General features: G+C 47.2%; 1 protein-coding gene across 3 annotated transcripts in view; it reads right to left on the minus strand.

Moving 5' to 3' along the window:
- The window catches only part of HKDC1 (hexokinase domain containing 1), a 60,639-nt gene that overhangs the window by 15,140 nt on the left and 22,349 nt on the right, over positions 1 to 23,150 (minus strand). For all 3 annotated transcript variants that reach the window (XM_046651837.1, XM_046651844.1, XM_046651830.1), the window contains 12 exons: positions 20,463 to 20,611; positions 20,246 to 20,365; positions 16,321 to 16,416; positions 15,007 to 15,106; positions 12,686 to 12,869; positions 9,557 to 9,712; positions 8,160 to 8,393; positions 6,955 to 7,259; positions 5,158 to 5,303; positions 4,944 to 5,063; positions 930 to 1,025; positions 721 to 820 (listed from right to left, as the gene is read on the minus strand). In XM_046651837.1, the coding sequence (XP_046507793.1) occupies positions 721 to 820; positions 930 to 1,025; positions 4,944 to 5,063; positions 5,158 to 5,303; positions 6,955 to 7,259; positions 8,160 to 8,393; positions 9,557 to 9,712; positions 12,686 to 12,869; positions 15,007 to 15,106; positions 16,321 to 16,416; positions 20,246 to 20,365; positions 20,463 to 20,611 (1,806 nt within the window). The remainder of the gene's footprint in view (positions 1 to 720; positions 821 to 929; positions 1,026 to 4,943; positions 5,064 to 5,157; positions 5,304 to 6,954; positions 7,260 to 8,159; positions 8,394 to 9,556; positions 9,713 to 12,685; positions 12,870 to 15,006; positions 15,107 to 16,320; positions 16,417 to 20,245; positions 20,366 to 20,462; positions 20,612 to 23,150) is intronic.

Consider the following 23,150-nt stretch of genomic DNA (forward strand, 5'->3'; position numbering starts at 1 on the left):
TGAATGAAGACACCTCAGTTTATTCCCATCTCCTTGTTCTACCTACTACTCACTTTCAGGAAGCCCAGACAACCAACTGGAACAATTTCCCCAGATTCTGTCATTACTTCACCTGTGCCTGTCACTTGGAATGCCCATTATCTCTGCTCCCCCTGTTCAAATCCCACCTGTCCCCTCACCTCTTAGAGTCATCCCTCTAGACTCCACCTTTGCCCTTAATCACTGCTGGACTTCTAAAGACCTCTAAAATGCCTACGTTATACCTCACGCTCCACCCTTCTCCTCTCCTAGATTTCTTTCCTGCTCTTCCCCATCCTGTACACTCTGAAAGCCAGAAGAGGTCAGAGAACAGAGGAGGTATGTGTTGGAGGCAGCATGAAGATCTAGCTCCCTCGGGCTCAGGTCAACACGATCCAACAGCGGCCTCCTTCCCCTCAGGATAATCTGCCCCAAGGCTCTAATTTGAAAATTCCCTCTTTCTATGTTATTCTCCATCCTCAATAGAAAGGATAACCTTGGCTTAGGACCCTCAAAGAGAAAGATATTAAGTAAAGACCTCAGAATTAGGACACCTGGAATTCCAATCTTAACGTGATCTCTGCCTTGGAAAAGCTGGCTTCAGAGCCTCTGTGTAATGGAACAATGACCCCCAGCTTCTCACTATGTAAAAAGGGAAAGAGCAGACAGGAGTAGGCCAATGGGACATGCCTGACCACTTACCCGCAATCAGGCCAATCTCACAATTAGGATCTTCATAGCCACAGGTCATCATGGTCCCCACTGTGTCATTCACGACTGCAACTATGTCCAGGTCAAATTCCTGCAGAGGAAGCAGCACTACTGTCAGCAGAGTGTACAAGCCAAACAGGCTCAGGAGGGGCCTGGGAGAAGGGGCACGATCGGGCACGAGCCTCAACACCACATCATACGTTTCTCCTCTTGATAGCTTCCCTGAGCATGTCCACTACATCTTCTCCTTCACAGTCAGTGGCCTTGAAGCCTTTGGTCCACCCAATGAGTGTTCCCTGAAAGAAGGGAGAGGAAATTCATTTGAGAAATAGTTTGCTGGGACTACTGTACACCCTCAAAGTCAAATAGATGCAAGGCACTATAGTTGACCTCTGGTCAAACGCATGTGCTTTTGACAGTGCTTCCATCTCTGCTGCCCTAACACTGGGCCCAGAGGCATCACAGAGCATGATGCTCAAACAAGGTCTGCTGCCGAGTGGATTAACTGCAGTAATTCATATTCATCAAGGGTCAACTAGTGTTCCCTGGCCACGACTGCACAGAACAAAGGCCTGGACCATAGTGGTCCCACTTCTAATTTAGCCAAGGACTGATTAAGATGTGATTAAAGATAAAGCTACAAAATGTTCATCAAAGCATTGTTGCACAGTGAAAAACTAGAGGCATCGAATCATTCCAACGGCATGGATCCATCATCTTGTATATCGATATAGGAAATACTATACAGCTATAAAAAATCATGCTGTAAGAGGACATTGGATGTTAGAGAAAGATGTTCACCATACACTGTTCAGTGAACACACATTAAACAAACACAGATGGTGAATTATTCCATTATTATTTTAAAAACCACACACACACACTCAAATCTGGAAAACGGTCTGGAACAATGCATACACCAGGGGGTTGAGAGTGGTTCTCTCTGGGTGCAAGATTATGGGTGCCTTTTAGTCTCCCTTTTTTGTTTGTCTATATTTCCTAGTTTTCCAAAATTAGCATGCATAATTTTTATAATACTGATAAAAACGTATTTTTAATTTTTAATAGGAAGCCCAAGGTTACACTGATAGCTGGAGGCCGGAGTTAGTCTAGCCTCAGACTCCATAGCTAGAGCCGGCGGTGGGGTGAGGGCATGTAAAGCTGGGGCATCTAGGCCAGGAGAGGCCCTGGGATAGGAGAGGTGGCTAGCAGCTTTGATGGCAGTGCTCTCAACTCTGTGGGCTGGATGGCCACCTCACCCTGAGGCCCTCAGCCCTGGTCTCTCCTTTTCCCCACAGTCCTGGGGAAGCTAGACTCCCTTGTTTCTTTCCTGGTGGGAGGCGTACATTAGAGATTCACCCCCAAATAAAAAAACTCCCTTTCTTATTAGTTGCAATTATATAAAGATAATATTTTTTGAAAGTCTCTCTTTTGTCTCTCCAGCCATTGACACCTTTGCTCCCGCTGTCCCTTGGTCTCTCCCTCCCTCTTAGCTGTGTCTTCATGAACCTGTCAGCAGTGCTGGGAGAGAGGCCTGGAGGCCCAGTGTCCTGGGTGAGGAGAAACAGTGGTGTCCTAGCGTCCATCGATTGTTCAAGACCGTGGACAGCTGCACAAGGCTCCCCTCCCTGATGATGTATTAATTTTTATTAATTACTAATTAATAATGTACACAGTAGTAACACAGAAACGCATTACCCTTATTAAAAATTAAAGTGTTACTGATAAGGATCAACTCCCTTAACTCCCCATCCCCCCAATCTGAGAGGTCACCTCTATTACCCGTCTGATACGAATCCTTTCAGACCTTTTTCTCTCTGTTTACATGTATTTTTAAATAAATAAATTCTTACTGTGTGTGGACTACTGCAATTTGTTTTTCTCACTCAATAACTTATCTCCCAGACCTTTCCAGGTCAATTAACATGGATCTGCCACATTCCTTCACTGTGCAAAATACTCCTCAAATATAATTGCAAGGAAATAAAAAAAGCCACAAAACACACTTATAAAATAAGTACTATTTTTATCCCCATTTTTTCAAATGAGGAAACCAAGGTACAGAGACGTTAAATAACTTTCCCAAGGACACACAGCCAGTAAGTGGAGAAGCCAACATTCAAATGGAGGTGCTGTGGTTCCAGGCCCCTGCTCTTAACTATTGCACTCCGCTGCCTCCAGTCAGGTGAGTAACATCTGTGGAGCACTTCGAACCACGTCTGGCACAGAGCAAGCACCATGTATGTGTCTGTTAAATAAAAATCACGTAGTTAACTCCATCTGATTGATTGCACAGTTTATTCAGTCCTGCTCCACTGCCAGACATAGGAGTTATTTCTAATTTTTCATGATTAAAAAGAGGTGCTGTGGTGAACCTCTCGTTCATTCCTCCTTGGGCATGTGTTTGAGAAATGGAATCTTGAGAAACAGATCTTCTGGTTCTTAGCATTCTGGCACTTTTAATTTTGAGAGATCTAGCCATATTGCCAGATAACGTGGCCTTCTGAAGCCCTCTCTCCCCGCTCTCTGAATGACTGGAGTGGGGGAGGAGGGAAGCCCACTGAAGCGTGTGTTTCCACGGCATTCTCAGAGCCCTGGGGAGCTCTGCTTCAGTTCCAACTGCACACCCACCCATCGGACGAGACCCGCATGCCTCAATTTCCTCACATGGAAATGAAATAGGATAGAAAGCAGAGCATAACGCACACAGTAAGGGGAAGTATGATTTCTTGATTTTTTGCTTTGATTACACACACGTAGGTGTACTGTGCATCACAGCCAAGATGGTGCTAAAACACTGGGCCCCAGGCCTGGTCTCCTTGCAGGCCAAGTGCAAGAGCCTGGCTCTCGGGCCAGTGTCCTGGGCTGGAACCCTCCACCACCGTTCACAGATGTGGCAATTTGGACAATTTGCTTAATCTCTCTGTGTCTCTGTTTTTCTCAACCACAAAATGGTGATTAAAAATAGTGTGTATACATACAATGGAATATTATTCAGCCTTAAAAAGGAAGGAAATTCTGACAGATGCTACAACATGGATGGACCTTAAAGACATTATGCTAGGCAAAATGAGCCAGTCACAAAAGGACAAATACTGTATGATTCCACTTATATGAGATACTCAGAATAGTCAAATTCATAGAGACGGACAGCAGAATAGAGGTTACGAGGATCTGGGGGAGGGGTATATGGGGAGTTAATGTTTAATGGCTATAGAGTTTCAGGTTGGGAAGATGAAAAAGTTCAGAAGATGGACTGTGGTGATGGTTTCAGAACAATGTGAATGTGCTTAATGCCACAGAACTACACACTTAAAAATGGTGAAAGTGGTAAGTTTTATATCTATTTTACCATAAATAAATAAATAGTAAAAAACAAAACAAAACAAAACCAGTGTGTACCTGATGGGGACACTGAGTGGATTAGACAAAATCTTAACAAATCTTTGGTGTCATTCTTCTTTTTAATGTCAGGAGCTCTCTGGTTGACTTGCCGTGCTGACCAGAGTTCTCCCTATAAATTCAGACACAGTGTTCTGTTTTTATGCCAGTCCTATAAGCCTGATTGACATAAGCCTGTCAGAGAGAGAGATAACGCTCTGCTCTCCACAAGCTGGCAGATAGTGTTTTTACCCAAGAATTCCAAAGAGACCTTGTGATACATTTCTAAATTATTACAAATAATTTATTAAAATTATTATCCATGATGTTCTTCAAAGTCAACTAAATCAGTCTTCTGAGATTCTAATATCAGGAAAGAAACGCATTTCTTCTGATGCGCTGGTAAGTTTTTGTTGATCAGACGATAAAAACCCTACAACCTATTGTGTTTCCCGGTGCACACTGGCTGCCCAGGAAGACACAGATGATATAACTGGCTTAGAGGGATAACTCGCCTTAACTGCTCATTACCTCTTGCTATCTCTTCATACTGTGATCTGACCTCTCTTTAAACAGTATTCTTATGCATGTGTCCCTTCATTGTATACCATCCTAAATTCTTTTGTGAACCCCAATCCAAAAAATAATAACGAAAATGGAACATAATAAATAGAAAAAAAGAAATGGTTCGAATCCTCCATCATGTTTCCCCAACTACCCTGAACTTGAGACCCCTACCTAGGACGAACAGTGACTCAGAGGCACCTTGAGATTCCTCTGGTGGAGGAAGGAAGCCCACTGGGCTGGCTGTGAGCCTGGCTGGGCTGTCTTACCTTGTCAATGCTCGCCTGCCTGCAGGGAAACGAGAAGGTGAAGCCCAAAGGCAGCTGGGCTCCCTTGAGGCCCATGTAGTCCAGGAAGTCCGCGATGCACTGCACAATGTGGTCAAAGAGCTGCAGGGAGAGAGCGGCAGTCGTCCTCGGTCAGCGGTGATACGAGGTGGCAGGCTGGCACCTCGGAGCATAGAACCCCCGGCCCAGCATTTACCTCCTCGCCGGTGCCCTGCATAATCTCCAGGGGGATGGCGAAGATCTTATTGTACATTCGCACCGACCTCCGTCCGCTTCTGATCTTCACCAGGAGGACCCGGAAGTTGGTTCCCCCCAGATCCAGGGCAAGGAACTTTCCTTTCTCTGTGGTGGAGAGAGCGGGGGTTGCATTCCACCAGCATGCACAGAGCAGGGACCCATGTGGAGGCATTGGGAGGACGAGGAGACACCGAAACAGAGCAGATCCAGGACGTGCCCCTCTGGGGCTCATGGGCCAGAGGGGCACGGCGGTCACTAAGCACAGCATGAGAGCACTGGGCACGCACTTGGAGCCTGTCTGAGGCTGGCCTGCTTTTCTTCGTATCCGGTAAAGGTCACACATGACACTTATGTTCAAGGATCCTCTGAGGATGAATCCAGGCCAGGCTACCCTGACCGCAAAGAACTCTGGGAGGTGTTTCCATCCTGTCTGTATGGCCTAGAGGAATTGTGCATCACCAGCATGAAACGATTCTTCCTGTCCCCACTCTCCCCTTCCCCAGATGCCACCTGACTAACAAGAAACCATATCAAGTCCCAACACCCCTACCGCCCAGGGCTACCCCAGGCCTCTCACCACTCCAACATCACAGAGCTTCATAGTCTGTTCTGTGTAACATTTCACCTCGCTCACTGCCTCACTCACTCTGTTCTAACCACACTGGTCATTTTGCTGTTCCTTGAATTTGCCAAAGACATCACTCCCAGCCAGCTCCCTTTCCCTTATCCTGCTCATCTTTCTTCATAACCCCTCTCATTACATGGTACCATATGTCATTTATTTGTTTATTGTCTGCCAGCCCAATAGAACGTGAGCCACAAGGCTCACTGCTCTATCACTGTGCCTAGAACAGAGCCTGACATATAGTAAGTGCTTAATGAAACTTGAGGAATGAAGGCAGAAGCGTAAAAGGGATGAATGAATAACTGAACAGTGTCTTCTACTGCTCTCAGTTTTTTTCCCTACGTAGACTCGAAGGATATTGATTCTGGAAAAGATCTTTGCTGTTGAGAGACCCCAAGTACAGTTGTGTGACCTTGAGAATGTCATCTAACCACTCTGAGTCTCAGTTTTGGCATCCATAAAATGGGAATCATTCTCTCTTTATGTATCATGCAAAGTGTTTGTGAAGATGAAATGAAATTAAAGGTTCAAAAGCAAATTACAAGACATAAAGCATTTTACAAAAGTCATTATTTCTGGGTGAGGCTCATGAGGTTCAAAGAGGTGAAGTAACTTGTCTAAAGAACTGACTCCACGGTTTAGTGGCTCCTTTCAGCTGAGCACAGAGGACCAGGAGAAGGATCAGGGTCAGAAAAGTCAGGGGCAGAAACTGATGAGAGGGGAGAGGGAAGAGAGCCAAGCCCCAGGGGAGAAGAGAGGCAGAGAAGCGGGTGGGAAGATAAGCCAGACAACTCCAAGCGTCCAGATGGCAGCTCCCGGGGACAGCATCTGGGTCTTCTGTTTGCCAAGAGTATGGGGTACACTCCGTGTTCTCAACTATGTAGACACACACACATACACACACACACACACACACGCACATAACCTAACTCAGGTATTATTTCACTACAAATGCCTTGGATGGACCAAGACAAATAGATTCAGAAGGAGTACTGACCTTCTGCCCTGCTCTCCCTCCCTCCATTACAGACATGAATCCAAGGCTCTTAAAACAAAAAACCTAACTGGATTCAAGGAGTTTTGATGAGACCTCTGGGTGGCCCCTCAGAGAAGGAGCTGTGCGCAGCCCACCTGTGCCATCCGGCATCCCACAGACGTAGGTGGGCAGCATCTTGACTGTGGCCAGGGAGTGGGTGTCCCTCTTCAGCCCATACTCGAGCTCAGCCCGCATCTTGTCCTGCACACCCACAAGCTGCTCTTGCGTCAGCCGGAACAAAGCCAGCACCTTGTCAATCTGCTTCCGCTGAGCCTGCACTCGGGAGGCCACCGCTGTCACCATGGCAGCCCCCTTGGCGCTGCCACTCTCTGACAGGAGGAAGCGGACGTCACAATTCGGGACCAGTCTCCTCACCACCTTGTGCAGGCGTTTCGGGTATCTGAAGGCAGGGTGACAACAAAATACACAACAAGCATAAAGGCTGGGCCAGCCAGCAGGGAAGACACAGGTATAGCAGCAGAGCTGGGTCGTGGGGAGCCCTGCTGGGCCACGGCTCGCTCCTTCAGTTTCTGGATGGTTGGGGGCAGGGGGTGACTGAGGGAGGGACTAGGGCAGCTGGGGCAGTGGAAGGGACACTTGCGAGGCTCAAAGAAGTGGCCATTTTATCACTAATACTTCAACCAGTAGAGCATGTCCACGTATAACGTATTGGCTGAGCATCATCTCTGCCCAAAGGGGAAGCTTTCCCCAGCTCCTTCTGGGTGTACCCGCCTGACTTCCAACACCACCTCTGTTAGCCAGAGGGGCTTCTTTCTCCCTCCTTCTGGGAAATTCTCATTTCCCTACCAGTATCCTTCAGGTGAACTTCGCAACCTCTGCCATCCTGAGGTTTCCCCATCTATAACTGGGTGTATCTTACTTTGCAATCTTACCACATAGTTCGTGCGTTCTGCTTTGGCGGCCCAGGGTTTCACCCATTCGGATGCTGGGCGTGGACATGGCACTGCTCGTCAGGCCATGCTGAGGCGGCATCCCACATACCACAACTAGAAGGACCCACAACTAAAAATACACACCTATGTACTGGGGGGAGGCTTTGGGGAGAAAAAGGAAAAATAAAATCTTTAAAAAAAAAAAAAAACAGAATGATGCCCAAAGCAACCTAGCCAGCTAGATGAATGTAGTCTCTGAATTCACCCTTTCCCCTATAATCTCAGAACCAATAGGAGACAGTTGGTTCCAGTAACCCAGAGAAGCAGCATCGCTTACAGAGAACGCAGGGGCTCTGTTCCAGGGGGGACTCATTCGTGGGGGGTGTGGGCCGGCAGGCAGCACTCACTGAGGGTGTATCTTGTACAGTGTGCCGTCCATGCCCACCGTGGTCCGGAGCCGCACCAGCTTCTTGTTCTCCCGGAGGCGCGTCAGGATGGCTGCCAGGGCCGCTGCACAGAGATTGGCTGAGCGGAAGGAGACGATGGTGCAGACGTGCTGGACCGCAATGCAGTCGGCCTCCGAAGGCTCAAGGCCCAGATCCGTCAGGATCTCTCTTGTATTGGCAAGGCCTTCTTTATACCTGGCCAGGGACAGTAATGAGAGGACCACACTTCTCCACCCCAGGGGATCCCCCTCAGAGAATCAGCTTTCCTACATCTCAGGACTGTGAAAATAAATAGGCTGGCAAATAGTAATATAACAATAACAACAATATCAGTTGTTATATAATAACTATATATAATAATATAAATAAATATATATAATAACAACAGTGACCAGAGAAGCCGCCCTTTACTGAGTACTCACTATGTGCCAGGCACGTGTCAGGCACGTGTCTAAGGATTTGACATGTATTAATTCAACCCTCACAACAATCCGGGGCAAACTACTATCATTACCCTATTGTACAGAAAAGAGACCTGAGGCACAGAGGTGGTAAGTAACTTGTTCACAGTCACACAGCTAGTAAGTACAAGGGCCAGGATTTAAACAGTTAGATTACAGAGCTCAGCCTTTTAACCACTCTGTACAATATTTCCTTTCACAGAAACTCAGTCCCAACCAAGTTCTGCACAAACACAGACTCTGGGAGTCAGATGCCACTCTGCTGAGCTCAGAATCTAAACTGATTACAAAGCTCAGGGCAATGCCAGGGTTTCCAGGCCTGAGGAACAGGACCCTGAGTTGACTGGGGCCAGGACCTTCACTAGCCAACTCCTCATTGCAGGGACCTGTGCATGAGGCCTCAGATCATCAGAGCCAAAGCCAGTCCCCAATGGTACCAGGTAGAGGAGGCGCTCACTATGGAAGAAGTTCTTAACTTGGATTCCGTGTATGGGCTTTAACGGGTCCAAGGATGCCCTGATATTGTAAGAAAAATTGTGTGCAAATGTGCATTTGGGGGGTAAAGGGTCCAGAACTTGAATCGGATTCTCAAAGGGGTCTGTGACCCTAAAAAAGTTCCAGGTCTCCACTTTAGTGAAGAAGAAGGCAGCAAAACACAGAGAGGAGGTATGCCTCTGACAGCAGAATCCCTGGCTGGTGAAATCAACGAGAAGCCACATTTGAGTCACGGCAGGCGTTGCTAACCCCCATGAAGCTGTGCTCAAGCCTGAAATTGCCTGGTGTAGAAGGAAGCTCTGGTTCCTTCTTGCTGTACCACTACCATGAGCATCCCACACCTTGACTGCCACCCTAACCCTCTGCAGAGTCAAGGCGGGAGAGACCCAGTCGGTAGCTTACTTTTCCATGGCAGCCACGTGCCGTGTTTCAATCTTGCCCTTAGTGTGGAGAGCAGAGGATTTCTCACCACCAAACAAGAGGCCTGCCTTGGCCATCTTCAGCAAGATGAGCCTGACGAGTTCACCCAGGTACAGGCCACTGATCATCTTCTCAAACCTACGATTCAGCAAACAGATCAGTGGCAGCAACACCTTTGGTTCTGTAGCATCCTTTCCCAAAGCCCATGAGCCACGTTCCCTGGTCAGGAGCATGAGTAGTGGAAAGGCTGTTCCACAGGTCAGGAGGCCTCAGCCCCTTTCCCAGCTTGAGGTGCCCTTGGGAGCCCACTCACCCTCTCTGAGCTGCACTCTCTTCACCTAGAAAAGGGGAGGACTAAACTAGAGGAGATCTAAGATATTCCTGCTCACAAAGTGCTCGATTCTAAGAGTCTTTATCTCAAATCACCCTTGGCCATAGGGGTGCTCTTCTCACATTAGGCACAAGGAAGCTCAACTTCAGAGACTTCTGGTACTTTCCCAAGATCAGCAACCGTGGCAGACAAATCCAAATGTCAGATGCTTCCAACTTCTACACCATGCTTCTCTCCAAGAGAGAAAGATGCTGTGTCTGTGAGAAGGGCTTGGATAGCCCAGAGAGGTTTGACGATAATGTGGATGGACTATCCCACCAGGCTACCCACACCCTGACTCTCAGTCTGCATCTGACAGGCAATCACTAATTGTTTCCCAGGTAAACTATTAAATATAATTTTTATTTTCTAAACATAAGAAGACACAAATCAAGGACGATCTGTTTCCTAACCAACTTTATCTATTTAAAAAAAATCCAGGTTGGGTTTGAGGGAATGGAATTTATTTTAAGTGAAATGGAGAAGGTGAGAATGATAAAGTCCAAAAAATGGGCACCTCTTTCTTGGGCCGTGACTGCTCTGTGTCACCAGTGAAATGGGTGTGTGCTGGGGAGCAGGTACATCAAAAGTGGAAATTTGGGGACCGGCCTGGTGGTGCAGCAGTTAAGTGCACACATTCCACTTCGGCAGTCCAGGGTTCAGTGTTTCGGATCCTGGGTGTGAACATGGCACTGCTTGGCACGCCATGCTGTGGTAGGCGTCCCACATATAAAGTAGAGGAAGATGGGCATAGATGTTAGCTCAGGGCCAGTCTTCCTCAGCAAAAAAGAGAAGGATTGGCAGCAGTTAGCTAAGGGCTAATCTTCCTCTCACACACACACACACAAAGTGGAAATTTGTTTTCCAGGTATGCATTTCTAGTGTTTGAATGGTTTCTAGGAGACACTTATATTTATTTACCAGGGCTTCTTAGAAAAATGTTAGATTCCAGATTGGGACTGGGAAAATGCACAATGAGTCTGGAGCATCTTACTGTGCCAGAAAATAAGGAAGAACTTAAAGAGTAATGGGAACATGTCAAAAGGACATAGGGATCAGCTTGAAGGGGCTTCCATTGGCCAAATCTGAAAAAGTTTGAGCATCGAAATAATGATAGGAAAAAATTATAACCCATTAAATTAAAATAGAATGCATGAGTCCATATTAGTATATTTAGGTAAATGGAGGAGGTAGGAAATTTCTTCCTTATACTTGAATAACAGCTAATAAGCATAGAGAGGATGACGGATTCAGAAATTCATCAATGGATGCTAAAACGAGAGAGTGAAAGTTTAAAGAGAAACAGGATATGTATATAGTCTCAAAGTATCTCTTCACCAGCTACTTATTCCTTACAGAGGGATTAAGAATAACCTGATGATGGAGAAGCCTGTTGCGTATCCCCTCGACCAAGTGATTCAAGTTAGCATCACCAGTAACGGAATGAACCTCACGCGCCTCCAGATATGACGCACTGAGGAGGACACACATCGCTTGTGTGACATTCCTGCACAAACGCATCATCTGAACCTAATCATGAGCAAACAGCTGACAAATGCAAATTGAGGGACATTCTGTCAAATAAATGGCTTGTATGCTTCAAGATCATGAAAAAAAGAGACTACAGAAGTTTTCCAGATTAAAGGACACTAAGGAGCCACGGCAGCAACAGGCAGTCTGTGATCCTGGACTGGAGCCTGGACCAGGACAATGTTTTTTCTTTTTTCATAAAGGACATTTGTGGGGCAGCTGGTGAATTTTGAATCAGGTCTGTAAATTAGACATTAGAACTGATTAAGTGTTAATTTCCTAATTTTGATAATTATACTTTGGCTATGTAAGAGAATGTACTTGTTTTCAGATAATACACTCTGAGGTATTTAGGAGAAGAGGGATATTATGTTCGCAACTTAGTTTCAAATGGTTCCGAAAAATAATTTCATACAGACAGATGTGTACTTATGCATATGTGTATTTCGTGTGTGTGTGTGCATATACACACAAACATACAGAGACAATGTTACTATTTAGGGGATCTGTGTGAAGGGGAATTTTTGCACCGTTTTCGCAACTTTTCCTCAAGCGTGAAATTATTTTAAATTTTTAAAAAATGTTTTTTCATTCAACAAACGCTCAATAAGCTGCAATAATGTGCAAGACACTGTGTGTAGAAAGGAAAGAAAAATCACCCGTGTAGCCTGCCTTCAGAGAGCTCAGCACATGGAGCTGAGGCAGACCCTAAATAGTCGTACTACAGGTGAGCGTGGGATGAGAGCTGAGAAAGGCTCCAGGACACCTTAGGGAAGGACTCCCACCTGTGCTGTATGATTAGGCACCTAAGAAAACAAGGTGGCAGGGGAGCACTGGAAACACAAATGAGGAATTTGGCTGAGTCCTGCTTTCTCCGGCTGCACTGGTTTGTCCTGTGGCCACTCGTCCAAATGCGCCAAGAGGGCAGGACCCAAGACATCTGGTTCACAGCTATATCTCCTCTGCCTCACACATATGTGCTCCAGAAATATGGATTAAATTAGAATTCGGGTTTTGACATAAGGGAAGTCCCTCAATTTCCTTGGCTTCACTTTGCTCATCTGTCCAATGAAACTAAATACAAGCCTTGCCTCATAAGCTCACTGTGATGGATAACTAGTCACAACTGAAAACCCCCCAGGGGAAAGTGCACCTGAGTGATCGGGAATTTACTGGTGCCGATGCCCAGATCACAGCACAAGGGTACTTACAGTTGCTTCCCGGGGTTGAGAGAGCCGAGGTCCAACTCCCGGTCGAACTCGGTGCGGATGTCTTCCAGGGCCCCGTCGTCCCCAAAGGCCCCCCACTCCGTGTTGATGCACATCCTGCCCTCGTCACCTTCCACCAGGTCTATGTTGCTCATGTCCTCCATGTAACACGCGTTGGTGCCAGTGCCTGAACAAGGGGTCAGAGAGAACGTGCAGAGACGGAAGGGCTCCCAGCCGGGCACAGACAGAGAGAACTCTCAGCCTCCTGAGAGTCTTCCGAATGTACCACAAAGTGCCTTTGATCCACTCCCGGGGCTGGTTCTCGCTGAGGGAAGCAGCTGTGGCAAGCCCGGGAGTTCATGAGGATAAAGCTGACATGTCAAGTCTACACTTCTCAGGCTGTTAATGGTTTGCTCTTATGAATGGAGTCAATTGTAAACAAGTCCCTGATGAATATGTATGAAAGCTCACAAAGCACATTTACAAAGAGGAGGGTGAGTTATCCTAAGCTTATAAATATCAAAAAAATTAAATCACCAATCCACCATGAAAAAAATTAATTTTTTAATCCTTTCCCTAAACTACTTAGCTTCTTCTCTCTTTGATACTAAAAAGATTCCTTACTCATGGCCTGCCACAATATGTTCCTAGCATGAGGTACACCCTTATCTTTGACAGTGATTAGCCATCACATAAGAAAGCAACATTCCCTCATTCAAACACGAAATCACTCTGAGGAAGCGCCTCAAACACTTGAGTGTTGGGGAGTGACCGAAAATCGGCACAATCCTTCTGGGACCTATTGGGATGATGGAAGTGTGCTATAATTGTTTGGTGGTGATGGTTACCAAACTCTGTAAATTTACTAAAAATTATTGAATTGTACACCTAAAATGAGAGAATTTTTATGCCTTAATAAAACTGTTTTTTAAAAAAATTTTAAAGCATCTTCCCCTGGCTGATACTCTGAAGATTTTAAAGGCCAACATGAGAAATAAGAAATGTAGAGAAGCAGAATGCAATACAATATTTGGAGAAAGGTTTTCACAGAAAGGTGTGGATACTGTTCAGGTGTGGCACCCAAGCTGTGGGTTACCAGACTGTCACCAAGACAGACACAGTGGACAGGAGCTGGATTTCCTGCCTGGCAAGACCTATCCCATTCTGAGGAGTGGGCCCTGGAAACAGGAAGGCAGACCAAGCCCCTCAGGTGTAAAGATCCTGCCCTTTGGGGAAGCCAGGCTGAGGAGAGTGGGGCTGGAAACAAAGATAAAGCAATTCAGAAACCTTTCCCCAATAGTAGCAGAGGAATGGGAAAGCAGAAGGGGATATTCAAGAGCTGCCTATAAATCTGATCCATTTGGCTTTATTCTTTCCCAGACTGCCTTCTCACAGACCCCTCGTCAGAGCCCCTCTCAGCTCAGGTGTTGCGACCACCCTCTGGACGCCTCCACAGCGCTGCGACCGCCCTGGTCCAGGCTGCCAGCATGTCTCGCCTGCACAGTGCAATGGCCTCTAGCTTGCTTCCACTTTTGCCCCCAGTAGTCGATTCTCCACACAGCAGCCAAAATGAGGTTTTTAAAAATGCATACCCCATTTATCCATCCCCCACCCAAAGTCCTCCAGTGCCGTCCTACCTCCCTTGGGGTCAAAGCCGATAACCTCACAGGCGCTGCGTCCCATGTCCTCCGCAATCTCCCAGTCCTGTCCGCGCTCTCTGACCTGAATAGCCCACGGCTGTCAGCCTTCACTCAGGTTGACCCAGCCACCATGCAGCTTCTGAGTGCTCCTCGAGCTCCAGAGACTCACTCCATCTCAGACGCCATAGGTTTCCTCTTTCCTTTGCCAGGGACTCACTCCCTCTCCATCGCCACTTTGCTCTCTCCTCCTCGTCACTGAGGTCCCTGCTCAAATGTCACCCCTCAGAGAGGCCTGCTCTGACCACCCCATAAGCTCACTCTCAGTCACATCACCTTGCTTCATCTTTATCACGTAATGCCCACCTGAAATTATCTTACTTGTTCAGGCCTTTCTGGCCTTTCACCCACCTCCCCACTGAGAGCTCCGTGAGCACAGGGACCTTTGAGTGTGAACTCACCACTGAGGACCCAATGCAGGGTGCAGGCCCGGCTCACACACTCAGTGAACACTTGTTGAATGAATGAATGAATGAATGTGTGTATTAATTTTCCATCTCCTCATGTTGCTTCTCCTAAATAGAAAGTGACAGCACTCTTCCCACAGAACTTACTGGGACTTTGCTGAAACTAAGCCTCAACCCAGCCCCTTTCCCCACCCCCAAAAAGCAAGTCTAATTGAGTTACCAATGATGACACCAACTTCGCAGTAGGGATCGTCATAGGCGCACGTCATCATGGTCCCCACAGTGTCATTGACCAAGGCCAGGGTGTCCACATTGATGTCCTGGTGGAACACAGGCCGAGAGGGCATCAGTGGGTGGGAAGGAGGCATTATCCCTTTATCTTTCCCCACAGAGGAAGCAAAAGTATGAGGGCGACTGGTTGAGCCAATCGCGACATCCTGCCTGCCGGGCCTGCCTGGAAGAGACCAGGACTCTGTCAAGGTTCAGGGTCCAGGGCAGAGAAAAGCAACTGGGAGCTGCATGGAAGCCACACTCCTGCGCTACAGGTGAAGGCCTCTGTGCGGTGGAAACACGAGGGACGGACCACCAGGACCCCAGCCCTCGTTTGAGGGACTCTGAGGAAAGCACATTTATCCTGGGAACAATGATGTTTCTAGGAGAAGACACCAAAGTCCTTACCCTGGGGACATTTTGTTTGTTTGTTTTCTGTTTTCTGGAGACTCTGGTGGCACTCAGGGGACACCTTAACCATCCTCAGCCCAGGCCTCTCCAGGGCAGCACCATGGGTTTCCCACCTAGGTTTCCCATTCTGCCAAGTCAACTTGGGTTATTGCACCACAGTTCCCCAAGGTTTGGGGGGACATTTTAAAGTAAAATGAAAAAAATAAGAGAAAAATGCAGGATACAGAAGAATACGATCAGATTTTTAAAGAGAAAAAAGACTGGAAGTGTATCCATCAAAATATTCCTCTTGCCGTCAGGGTAACCAGTGATTTGGGTTTACCCGTGTGCTTTCCAGTTCAGCAGGGAGCATATCTTGCTTTTTTAGATTATTGTAAAATTTATCCAACAAATAGAGATATTCTATGACTAGAAGGCAGAAAGTGGAACAGAGAGCTGACTGGAAAGAAAGTGATCTTTTAAGCTTCAGAGAGGAGAGGTGGGGTTGGGGAATTACACACAGCATTGGGTCTAACCAAGACCTCCTGAGGGGGCTGTGGCAGCTGAGCAGGTCCCCAGGAAGTGTGGGGCCACCTTTCCACAGATTGGAAGAAGATCCACATACAAGTCTCACCAGCGGGTTGATCCCAGTTGGCCACATCTGTACTACAGTGACCGTCCCTAAGACCATTTCTTCCCTGGTTCTTTTCCAGGCAGGCGCAGTGTGAGACCCACCCCCACCTTAAAGAGAAGGGTTCAGGGCCTTCACCCACAGCACAGGAGCATGGCTTCCACTCAGCCCCTGGTTGCTTCTCTCTCCCCTGGACCCTGGACCCAGGCTGGGAGAGCCCCCACGCTGAGGCAGATTCCTCACCTTGTGTCTTTTCATAGCCCTGGTCAGACAGCTCACTACATCTGTGTCCTGAACTCCCCGTGCCTTAAACTTCTTCGTCCATGAAAGCAGGACACCCTGGGGGAAGATTGTAGACCCGGTTAAAATGAAGAAGGCACTCAGTTCTGGAAACGAGCTGCAGAAATTTCATGCTTAAAGTGCATCCTCCGTGGCCTTCTCTTCTTTAAGCTAAATCACCCTAATTCTTTCAACATTTCTTCAGAGGCCTTTTCTAATAATTTAAACATCTTTATTACTCTCGTCTGAGCAGTTGGAAACTTTATACATAGTGGCGGAAAGAACAATTGCTGAAGAGTCAGAACACTTGGCTTCACAAGACACTGGACAAGTCATGTAACTCCTCTGAGCCTCAGTTTACTCATCTGTAAAGTGGAAAGGTCACTTCCTTGCCTCTGTAGAGGAACGCTCCGATGGGACATCCGGCGCGTGTACGTACCTACCATGTGTGCAGAATGCGTGGTTTGCCAGGTCCACAAAACAAAACTAACGTGGTTTTACTTTGTAGCACTCCCTCAGGAACTTAATTTCAACTTAGAAAAACGGTTCTCAATTTGCATTATCCATTTTTGGCTTAAAATTGATGTTTCCCAAGAGTTTCATGTCTAAAATAGCAAACAGTTGTATTTTTCAATTTTTCAGACTGGAAGACAACTTGGCAATTAAGAGATGTGCCCAAGGCCACCTGGTCGAGAGTGGCTGAGCTCAAACTCACAAACGCCCAGAGCACAGCTTCCCCAATCCCTCAGTTGACGGATAAAGAAGCAGAAATTTGGAGAGGAGGGAATTGCTCTAGGCGGCCCAGTGAGGGAAGGACAGAGCCCACCAGAGCGCTGGTCTCTGAAAAGCCACCAGCAACCAGGGTTTTTTCCCTGCACCACAGCGCCTTCTAGTGGCAGCTCTCCCTAACTTCTGCCTTCACGGGCTATGGTACCATCCCGCTTCGCCTGATAAAAGCAGTGAGAGACTGTAGGGTGGCTTCTCCCCAAAAAGGGTGCTAGGAACAATGTGGCACCTCATAGGGGAGTGTGTGTGGGGGAGTTGGGAATAAATGCTTGTGATATACCGTTAAGTGAAAAAACAGCAGTTCATGCAACTATATTTTTAAAAACTATATATACACAGCATAATACCAGTATTTAATACAGAGATGACTGGAAGGAAAACCCAATAATTCTAGTAGTGGGTATCTCTGAAGGCTGGGATTTGAGGTGATTTCTATTTTCTATTTAAACTTTTCAATTCCTACCCTTTTCTCTTTTTTTCTACCTTAAAGTATTATCATTTTTATTATCAGAAACACACACACACATTAAGAAATTTCTCCTTGGCTAAGACTTTTTTGTTCTCTCATTTAAAAAAACAAAACAAAACAACACAACAACAAAGTGACCTGCTCCTTTAACATCCAGTAAGAGAATTAAATCTTCTTCTCTTTTTCAATCACTTTTTAGTCTCACGAGGAGGCCCCGTTAGCCACACCTCCTCAGCAAGGCTTCCCCTCCCACCTCCCTCTGCAGTACTCGCTCATCAGACCCCGCCTTCTCCAGGAGCCCTTATTTGAGCGTCTCGAAATCTACACCTGCAGCAGAACCATGGTTAAATAGCAAAGCCCACGTTCGGTTCTTATTACTAATGCATTTTCTTGTGGCTGAAGCTTTCCTATTTAACTGTAGACTTCACTGAAGTCAGTTTGGAAGGAGATTTTATAAAATACAAGTAATTCAACTAGACTTTGATGGGAAAAAGCATTTCTCCCTTCCTAGATAAATCAAGCACCCTTCCCTAGTTTAAATGTTGCCTGAAAATCCTTGTTGGGATATGACACAAAATGGGTCAAAACGCTTTTAGGCACCTGCTAGCATGCGAAACAAAGTTCTATAGCTGTGTCTTTCTGGAAAAGCAGTGTGGTCAAGAAGTTTGGGAACTTGGGCTGAGCCACTCTTGGCTGTGTGGCCTTGGGCAAGTTTCCTTAACATCTCTGAGCTGCAGGCTTTCTCAAAAATAAAATGAAAATAATCATATGTACCTCATATGATTGTTTTGGGATTTTAATGAGATAAGACACATAAAGGGTTCAGCATAATGCAAGATACAGTGTCAGAATCTGAAGTACAGTGCTGCTATTACTATTATTATAGAAAGATGCTGAGGGGTATTTGACTTAGATAAATGCCAAAATCCTGGATTGACAAACCATACATTCACCCTTGAGTTATCAAAAAAATATGCAAGTTTGGTTCTCAAAGTCAAATTAACTCTCACAGAGCTTGAGAATTTTCTTCTTTCTTCCTGGGGTCTCTGTTCCTGAGCTCGAATAAGAGGTGTTTATTTGGCGAATCCAGTCTCAATGCCCGATTCCCAACTCTTCCTGCCCTTCCTCTGTGCCCCCCGGGGCCTCTGCTCCTCCAGCCAGCAAAGACGGTGAGACTTCAGAGCAAAGGTCTGCCTGGCCTCTTCTAACGTGCTCTGAATCTTTCTTTATACTATTTTTTCCAATCGTTTCTTTATAAAATAATGACAAAGTAAACGTCAGTCCATTCCCTGTGTGGATAGATGATGGCAAATTCCCATTCAGCGGGGTCAAGTGGGTGACTGTGCCTTTCAGGTGTCAGATAGTGATGGGGCCCCTATCAAACATAAGACATGCGCTAGCACCCCTGGGGGCAGATAGGAAGATGACATACAACAGTGCCTGCTCTCCAGAAACAGCTGTTGAATTGGGGGACAAGGCACAACAGCATGAAGAGACAAGCCACAGGGACAGCCATCGTACTCCTCAGCTGCCATTGATGCCCCGGGCCCAGTGCTGGGCACAGTACAGACATTTTGTCTAAGCTTCACCCCAGCCCAGCAAGTAGGTATTACTGTCCCTGTTTCACAGATGAGACAACAAGGGCCTCAAGAAGTTAGGTAACTTGCCCAGGACACACAACTTGTTCTGAGGCGTGATTCAAAGCCAGGTCTGCGGGCCTGCACACCCGTTCCCTTCCCACTACCCCACACCAGTATGCAGCTCAAAACAACACCAAACACACCCCAAGGCAGCCCGAGAGCTCACGGTGCTCCAGGAATGGCAGCTGGCAGAATGACAGTGTGTGCAGTGGGAGATCACAGGCCACCACCCCGGAGGGGCGTGGCCCAGGAAGACCTGACTCTTGACCGTAACCTGCTGGCCCCAGGAAGGTCATTATCCTTTTATATGACCCCATATTTATTTTCACAGATGTACATAAGATCAGGTTTGACTCCTCCCTAGTAACAAATTGAAAAAAGGAAGCAGGCAAAGATGAATTACCTGAGACCCCCGGGGGCTAGTGACACAACTGAGACTGCACATCCCAGGTGCAGCGTCTGCTCAAGAACCTCGTCACCCCAATGACTCCACCTCAATCCTCCTCCTACGGGCTCACAGTAGAGGCAAGATTCCCCGAGCCGTCCTGCTCTTACTCTAGTCAGCTGTCAGTCTTTCTAAGTGTGGTCCCCGGACCAGCAGCATCCTCATCACTTGGAACCTGTTATGAATGCAAAGCTAAGGCCCCACTGATTAAGGAACTCCTGGGTGGCGCCCAGCAATCTGTATTTAACAAGCCCTGACGGAAATTCCAACGCACACGAAGGTCTGAGAACCACTGAGCTGAGGGGTGAAAACCATCGCCGTTCCCCTGTGCTATGAGCATGGTAAGCGTAAGATGAAGGCAGCCACAGCTGCCTTAACAAGTTCTCTGTCTCACATTTCCATCTCATCGTTTACAAAAGAAAAAGGAAAAAGCAAACAAGAAAACTCCTGCTGACCCCTCCTGTACCCAGCCTGACTCCTGCACACGCCCACACTCTCCAGCCCCCAACCCTGGTCCTACACAGCTTCTTCCTTCCACATGGCCCTTACCTCTTCCAGTTTAGTCTGCCTGCAGGGAAAAGAAAAGGTTAGGCCGAGGGGCAACCTCTTATGCTTCAATCCTTTGGTGTTCATGAAGTCTGCCAGACAGTCAGCTACGTACTCAAACAGCTGCAGAGGAGAGAAAGCGCAGGACACAGGCTGAGGTGTGGCCGCTCACAGACCGGATGCCGGCCTCCCCCACTTCGGAGGGCCCCTTCCCCAGTACCTCGATGCCATTCCCTCGGATAATTTCATTGGGTGTTGGGTAGAACTGACTTTCCATCTGGACGTTTCGTTTCCCCTCTTCAGAGACTTGCACCTTCAAGACTCGAAACTTGGATCCTCCAAGATCCAGGGAAAGAAACTCCCCATTTTCTATTAAAAAACAAACAAAAAGTTATCATTTCTTGAGGGTCTGCTATACAGCAAGCTTTGCATTAGAAGCTGGACACATAGTATCAGTAAGTTTCAAAACCAGCACATGAGCTAGGTATCATGATGCCCACTGGCTGAGACTCCAGCAGTGCAGCATTGACCCGAGCCCCCCCCAGGAAGGGGCCAAGCTGGGGTGGGACCCATCTGCCTGACTCCACAGCCTGAGCCCTGCCCACTGGACCATGCTGCAGGGAACAAAGGTGTTCATTTGGAGAAGGAAATGTGAACCCATTTCAGGCAGGTGGTGTTAGAAATGGCCCAGAGGGTGGAGCCTATTCTAGCATGCCCCAACCAGGAAGAGAGCTGATGCTCCAAGCTGGGGAGGTGCGGATAAGGTGCAGAGAAAAAGGCAGGGAAAGTGCAGGGAAGAGAAACCAGCCCCATCAAGCCTCAGTCTCACAGCCAGAGGGAAAATGCTCCCAGGAGGAAGGGACCAAATGAGGACTCTTACTGGGCCTTGGATGCTTAATATTTTGGGCCAGAGTCACTCCAAAAGGAGAAAAATGGAACACAACCCAGCCCAGGGCAAGATAGATGCTATTAATAGAAAGGTGGAAATGACACATGTGTTGGGGTCAAGCAGCCCACCCTGATGACTTCTACTCAGGATCCAGCCAGAATTCCTGCCCAGAACCCCAGTTAGCACCTTCCGTGTCAGCCACAGATATGGAAGGGGAACTCATACCCTTGAGCCAATAAGCCTTTGTACAGAATTTTCTGGGCCTAAAAAGTGGCTGCATGTACCAGGCACACTTCATGATATGTGCCCAAGGCACAAATAAGTGAAACTTCACGCCCACAAATCCAGGTCCCCAGGTGGCCTTGTTTTGTATCATGTGACCCTAGACACAGCTGTGTGGATCTAAGGCGCCAGCTGGCCATTCAGATTCACTCCTTGCAAAATGTGAAATAAAACCTAATGGAAAGTGCCAGCCCTGATGGCCTAGTAGTTAAAGTTCGGTGTTCACTGCTTCAGTGGCCCAAGTTCGCTTCCCAGTAGTGGAACCACACCACCCGTCTGTCAGTGGCCATGCTGTGGTGGCAGCTCACGTAGAAGAACTAGAAGGACTTACACCTAGGATACACAACTGTGTACCGGGGCTTTGGGGAGGAAAAAAACGAGGCAGACTGGCAACAGATGTGAGCTCAGGGCCAATCTTTCCCTGCTAAATAAATAAATAAATAAAATTTTAAAAATCTACTAACTCACTCTTTTTGGGGTTTTTTTTGGTGAGGAAGATTGGACCTGAGCTCACATCTGTTGCCAATCTTCCTCTTTTTGTTTGAGGAAGATTGTCATTGACCTATCATCTGTGCCAATCTCCCTCTATTTTGTATGTGGGTCACTGCCACAGCATGGCTTGATGAGCAGTAGGTCCATGCAGGGGATCTGAACCTTCGAACCCTGGGCTGCTGAAGTGGAGCACATGAATTTAACCGCTATGCCACTGGGCAAGCCTCAAAAATCTAGTAACTCTTAAAAAAAAAAAGAGGGGGCCAGTCCCGTGGCCTGGTGGTTGAGTTTGGTATGTTCCGCTTCAGCAGCCCACGTTCACAGCTTCAGATTCCAGGCACAGACCTATACCACTCATCAGCAGCCACACTGTGGCAGCAACCCACATACAAAATAGAGGAAGATGACCACAGATGTTAGCTCAGGGCCAATCTTCTTCACCAATAAAACCCCCCAAAAACAGACCATAGTGGGAAGTTGCTAGTAGGTAGCAAAAACTGAAATAGGGGGCTGGCCCAGTGGTATAGCAGTTAAGTTCACACATTCTGCTTTGGCAGCCCAGGGTTCACTGCTTCGGATCCCAGGCATGGACCTACACACCATTTATCAAGCCATGGTGTGGCAGGTGTCCCACATATAATGTAGAGGAAGACGGGCATGGATGTTAACTCAGGGCCAGTCTTCCTCAGCAAAAAAAAGAGGATTGGCAGTGGATGTTAGCTTAGGGATAATCTTCCTCAAAAAAAAAAAAAAGGAAAAAATGAAATGGAAGCATCCCCAAAACCAGAGGTCAGCTGGATAGCCAAGGTGGCCACGTGTATGTAGGCTGAAACCACAGGGAAGAAACCTCTCGAGTCCCACTTCCCTAGAGGCTTGAATGTACCACAGTTCCTGTCCATGGATTCCCATGAGATCCTGTGTGTGTCCCTTCTTGGTCTATGTGTCCTCGTACAACAAAAGCTGCATGACCTGGCCTGACTAGGTTTCTCTGTTCCTGGTGATCAAAGAGCTGGAGGCAGGCCCTCTGACTGGCGATTGGCATAGAGCAGCACTCTTCAAACCTTAACGTGTGTGTGAACCTCCCAAGAATTTTGTTAACATGCAGACTGTGATTCAGTGGAAGTGGGGCCTGAGATTTTGCATTTCTGAACGAGCTCCCAGGTGCTCTTGCAGGTCTGTGGACCACAGTCAAAGAAGCGAAGGCTTAGAATCTCATTAACTGACCCAGCCAGCTCCATCTTTTGT

Source organism: Equus quagga, chromosome 2 (genome assembly GCF_021613505.1).
Source record: "Equus quagga isolate Etosha38 chromosome 2, UCLA_HA_Equagga_1.0, whole genome shotgun sequence".
Lineage (NCBI taxonomy): Eukaryota > Metazoa > Chordata > Mammalia > Perissodactyla > Equidae > Equus > Equus quagga.